Source organism: Cryptotermes secundus, unplaced genomic scaffold, assembly GCF_002891405.2.
Source record: "Cryptotermes secundus unplaced genomic scaffold, Csec_1.0 scaffold581, whole genome shotgun sequence".
In the NCBI taxonomy this organism is placed as follows: Eukaryota; Metazoa; Arthropoda; class Insecta; order Blattodea; family Kalotermitidae; genus Cryptotermes; species Cryptotermes secundus.
Window position 1 is genome coordinate 628,390 of NW_019739959.1, and position 6,000 is coordinate 634,389.

At 35.3% G+C, this 6,000-nt stretch overlaps 1 protein-coding gene across 1 annotated transcript in view; it reads left to right on the top strand.

Annotated features, from left to right (window-relative positions):
* The window catches only part of LOC111872163 (signal-induced proliferation-associated 1-like protein 2), a 139,308-nt gene extending 134,370 nt beyond the window's left edge, over positions 1 to 4,938 (top strand). Inside the window, exon 20 of the mRNA XM_023865755.2 lies at positions 4 to 4,938. Within this exon, the coding sequence (XP_023721523.1) occupies positions 4 to 232 (229 nt within the window). The 3' untranslated portion in view covers positions 233 to 4,938. The remainder of the gene's footprint in view (positions 1 to 3) is intronic.
* Positions 4,939 to 6,000: the final 1,062 nt, after the last annotated feature.

A 6,000-nucleotide genomic window follows, 5' to 3' on the forward strand; every position in this document is an offset into this window, starting at 1 on the left:
CAGTAAAAACAACAGCCTTGTTACTGGAGGACGACGAATGACAGAACTCCAGAGCCATCTTGCACAGCTGGAAGCTAGAGTTGCTAGAGAAACTCGTCGCCGTCAGTCTTTAGAAGAGGAGGTCCGGCGTTTACGGGATGAAAATCGACGACTGCAAGAGGAATCACAAGCTGCAGCCCAGCAGCTGAGGCGCTTCACAGAATGGTTCTTCCAGACCATTGATCGCCAGTAATACGAGAATGCAGCTAGACAGAAATCAAAGAATGGTATCTGTGAAATAAGGTTACACATGTTGATGACCATTCATACTGAGTATTTGTGCTTCATCTTATTGTAAACCATTTGTGAGTGATCATCATGTTATGGCAACTTATTGGTTTCAGCAAAGACTTTGTATCGAAGTACTGAATAAATTGTTTATCTGTCATCACACAGTTAAAGATGGAAAGCCTTGAACACATCAAAGTACAGAAGTGTTGAATACACTATTTATCTGTTATTAGCCAGCTACAGAAGGGAAGCCTTTAACATAATAAAGTACAGAAGTATAGAATAAATCATTTATGTGTCATCAGGCAGCTAAAGAAGAAAAGCTTTGAACATGTCAGAGCACAGAAGTACTTAGTAAATTATTTTTCTGGAATCAGACAGCTAAAAAGGAAAAGCCTATAATGTATTAAATGTGGAAGTATTGAATAAATTATTTGTCTGTTATGAAGCAGCTACAGAAGGAAAGTCATGAACTTACTGAAGTATAGATGTATTGAATAAATTATTTATCAAGTAGCTGAAGAAGCAAAGCCTTAAATGCTGAAAGTATATACAGCTATGCAACAACCTGTCACTTCTGAATGCTGTCTTTTTGAGGATCAGTAGATACTAGCCACAAAAAAAAAAAAATAGGTGCTTCTAATTAAAATACATATTTTAGAATATTTAAATCAGAGCTGTTAACATGTTCATTGACACACAGATTTATTTTAAGTGGGGCCTGCCTTGTGTGTTAAGCACTGTTGCTACCATGAAACATAATTCATGTTTGGTTTTTATTTAAACCTAATGTCACCCAAAACACCACACCATTTGCTCAGCCCTGTAGGTATGTATGGCTTATGTTCTGTATGAAGTCTCATTTTCTATGATCTCTGTAGTGAAATTTAGATGAAATGATCATTGAACAAACAGCTGAAGTAAAAATGTCCAGTGCAGGTTTTAGACTGTGCTATTTAATCATGTATAGCACAAATATGTGTACCACCTACTTTAACATTGAGAATTATCAATTTTTCCTGCAGTTTGTCTACAAAGTATATTAAGCACACTGGGATAAATTATAGTTTTTTTAGTGTTATGTAAGTAATATATGCGCTTTTAAGTGTTAAAGCAGTACATGGAAATGCCTGGCCATGTTTACCAATATATGATAAAAGTGTTCACCTTCAGCATTCTATTGATTGGTGTTCTCAGGGACTAAAATGTACACCTGGTCAAATGATTAATATAATTCCTAAAAATCAGTATGGCCTACATGAATTATGCAGCATGGAGAATATGCCAGTGTTACAAAGAAATGAAAACATGAGTATGGCAATACATCACAAGGTGGTAATATCAGTTTTACTGAAACAGAGTAAAGTTTGCCACAATTTCCATTCTTTGGATGCTTTATGTTGTAACTAAGATCATTTTTTTTGTCCTGTTGTAATCAAGTACATGAAAATACAAATTAAGAGAAAGTTTTTAATTATATTGCGAGAGATTTCTTATTATAAGTAGTGGAATTATACTTTTGTTTAATTAAAAACTTAAAATTTGAAAATTTATGTTTATATGATTATGCCCTAATAATGATAATGCTCAAAGCAGATGTGGGGTTTAGAGCTTCACAAACAAATCAGATGTTTTGTTATGAAATGTATATCACATGCCATGTTTTCTGCAGATTAAGTTTTCTACAGCTTTGATTTAAATAAACAGAAACATGCAATACCATTTGAGAAGTATTTTTTATTCATTCCCAGTATTTGTGAAAGAAATCATTTCAGTTCATTAATTGTATATTTCTTTGTTGTTTGTTCAGTCAACACTATTAAGGTTGATGTCTGTATCTACATATTTTACATCTCCGTCCTCTTGTAAAATGCTGACAAATATTTAAATAAGGTAATTACTTCAGTAGCCTTTCAAGATGTACTTGTCAATTGAATGAACACCAATGATATCCTTGGAATATTTTCTATATGCCATTAAGCAAAATCATACAGTATTAATTACAGCTGTAGTTTAGAATGTAGGCTGATTATGCTTTGCTATATTGAAATGCAGATGGAAGAATAGGATTTGTATATAATTATAAAATGATGGTTAATGGTCATGATTAATTTAATTTTCACATTCTTTGTATATATATCATATTTCCAATCATATAATACATTTTTGAGAATATTTATATGTAACATTCATGTACTAGGATGGCAGACTAACAGATTCTAACAAAGTTACCAAATAATGATAGGTGTATTTTAGTGAGCTGAATATTTAAAAAAAAATGAATGACACTCTCAGTTCACACATATTAATAGTACCATGCACATTTTGCACTTAATTAAAATGTATAAGATGTAGACTTCAAGGCAGATCGTTGTTAGTGATATGTGAACAAGCTCATGTTGTACTTAAAGCTGGACTACTCTCCATACTACTTGTATATTTATATATTTTTTTCACATAGAAGCCCCAAGATTCAGCACTTTTAGGTTCAGTACCAAAAAGAATTATGAATGTGTATTATACAGGGAAAATACTACATTTGTGTACATGTAAGACAATTCTTAATTTAAAAGTATGGGCTAAGGTGGATAGAAGAAGATATATAAACCCTGTGCACATGCTTTTATTGACATCAGCATTCAACACTTTACATACTGACCACATGTTTCAATGTTGTGGCATCATGATCACATGACATGGGTTTATGTTATTCCATATTTGATTATCCCTTTGTCATCTTGTTGACAAAATGGTGGCCTTGTCTTTCATCCACATATAGAATAAGGAGCTGCTGTTAATTATATATCATGGTCATATGACGATCCTAAAATCTTTTGTAATACTACATAATAAACATAAAGTTTATTGCTATAGATCACTCTGAATTGTCTCACAATGGATGAAATCTAATGAGTGGAAGGTAGATAGGAAGTTTGCTGACTGATGTATGAGCAAAGAGCGGCAGCCCTGCCAAGAGATAATTCCAATATAGACAGGAGTTCAGAATTTGGCACATAGAACACAGACATTGACAGAAAACTGGTGAAATACGAGGCAGTGTTGTACCTTATAGTCAAGCTATCAGCTTCTCACTGTGGATGCCAGGGTTCAGTTCCAAGGGGTCAGAGTGAGTGTATTATGGACAAAATAGTACTGGAGCAGGTTCTTTCTGAGCTCTTTAGTTTTTTCCTGGCAGATATCATTCCATCATTTCCCCATAGAGTAGAGTTTATTTGTATAGCATAGATCTTTCTCTGGGCTAAACCAAAAGATGTAGAACATGTCAAATGACACATAATTCGTCATCAGATCCGATACAGTAGACCCATTTGAGGCAGTTGTAACAAGGGGCTTGGTCAAACCTTATTCCTGCAACTAGGAAAAAGAACAGCTATAAATTGAAATGTAGCAATATAGAAATTATTGTTTTTAATACTAATGTCAGTTCATAATAAAGTGACAAGGAATAATTTAGCTTTACAATCTGGTAATTTGTGAGATATTATTCTTGTTTCAGTATGACTGTGGTATATTATCTACAACATCTGTTTCATTCTGTATAGAGGTAAAAGATTGTTCTCCTGTGATAAAAAGGAGACATACAAGGTTTGTCCGGAAAGTAATGCAATTAAGTTCGTAAAAAGAATTATTCAAGATATCGTTACAAAAGTTTACAATTTTTCAAAGTACTCCCCTTGGGCATCCAGCGACTTTTCCATGCATGATACGCATCCTGGAAGGCATCAACGGGGACCTCGTTTAGAGCCTTTGTCACGGCGGTTTGAATCACTTCAGTGGTTCCAAAACAGGTTCCTTTCAGGGCGGTCTTGTTCCTTGGGAAAAAAAAGACGTCTGCGATCACTCGCGATTGTCACTCGGTTGTTGTTATGGTTGTCAGTCAACAATTTGGGGACCAACTTGGCACACACTTTCCGCATGTGCAATTTGTCGGTAACAATGTCATGCACAGTGGTTTTCAGAATACTGAGAGTCTCTGCTATCATCCGAACACTCATTCGACGATCGGTATTTAAAAAATCACGACACATTTTTGTCACTTCTGCTGGTTGACGGCCGTCCAGAGCAGTGGTCATCCACCATTTGTAAACAACTTCAACCACCTGGAGACTTGAGAATATGAGAGAGCAGAGTCCCCACAGGCTTCCTGAATCATTTGGTGCGTGTCAGTGAGGCTTTTGTTCAGTTTAACACAGAACTTGATCGCGTAACGTTGTTTGATAGTTTTCTCTGTTGCGTGTCGTGACACAGGCCCTAACAGGAGGTTCATGGAAACAGCGATCCTGATGCTCCCAGAGCTCAGAGCAGACTGAGCTTGGAAGCGTTGTGAAGCTAAGAGTCCTCCCCCCCCCCTTTCCCAACAGGTCCGAACGTGCTACGACCAGGAGGAGTGGCAGGAAAAAACAAATTGCATTACTTAACAGACAAATCCTTTATATTCACATGAGTACATGCAGTTGGTGTAAGTTTGATTTAGACAAAATTAAGTGCCATGTGCTGGTATGTTCTAAAATCTGTGTATGGTTAGGTTAGTTTCTTCTGCAAATAAAGTAATTTTCCTTTTGTTTGAAAAGTATTAATGTGAATATTATGTGAAATATGATTTTATTGCAGTAGCAATGAGTTAAAATTAAATATAACATTACTTAATTTGTGTAAGTTTGCAATTTGTACAAACCTCTGCTCCAACCTTTCCATGACAGCAGTATATCACTTTGAACAAAAATTAAGACTGAAGTTTATTGCATGAGAGAATAAGTAGATGGCATTCTTCATTTAGTGACTGAGGTAGACCTTGAACATACAGGTAAAGGAAACTGATATGCATGTGCAGATAATGAGCAGCAAGAAGGGGGTTTACAGGAAATTGATATTTTGCATTTAGGCCCATAATGCTCACATTTTGAGGACCACCTATGCAGTTTTATTTAGGGATATGGTCTCCATTAATTGTCAAAATTTAATTGAAATTGTTATTTTTTTTTTTTTGTATATATAACTAACTAACTTCATGGAGCTGAGCCCTTCTTGAGAAGCTGCCAATTGTGTAGCTACTCAAGAACTTCCTAGCAAATTTATGGAACCTAAGGTTCATTACTGTGTTCACAAGAGCCCTCCACTGGTCCCTATCCTGAACCAGATCAATCCAGTCCACACCACCCCACCCTATCTCAGTAAGATCCATTTTTATATTATTCACCTACCTACGTCTTGGTCTTTCTAGTGGTGGCTTTCCCACGGATATCCTATATGCATTCCTCTTCTCCCCCAGTGCCCTGCCCATCTCATACTTCTGGATTGTTCTGATTATACTTGGAGAAGAGTACAAGTTATGAAGCTCCTTATTATGCAGTTTTCTTTTTAACCTCCCATCACTTCATCTATCTTTGGTCAATATATTCTTAGCACCCTGTTCTCAAACACCCACAATCTATGTTTCTCCCTTAATGTTAAAAACCAAGTGTCACACCCATACAGAACCACAGATAAAATTATAGTTTTGTATCATTATTAAAGTACACGTCAATAATGCAACAATATAAAAGACACCAAGAATATGTCAGTCACTAAAAATGTATTTTAATGCTTTATGATGTTAAAATCACTAAAGTGTCAATAGGACAATAAAAGTATATTTTATATATTAAAAGTGGTTATAAAAATTTCTAAAATGTCTCTAGCTTCACATGTATTTTTCCTAGTTTTACAACA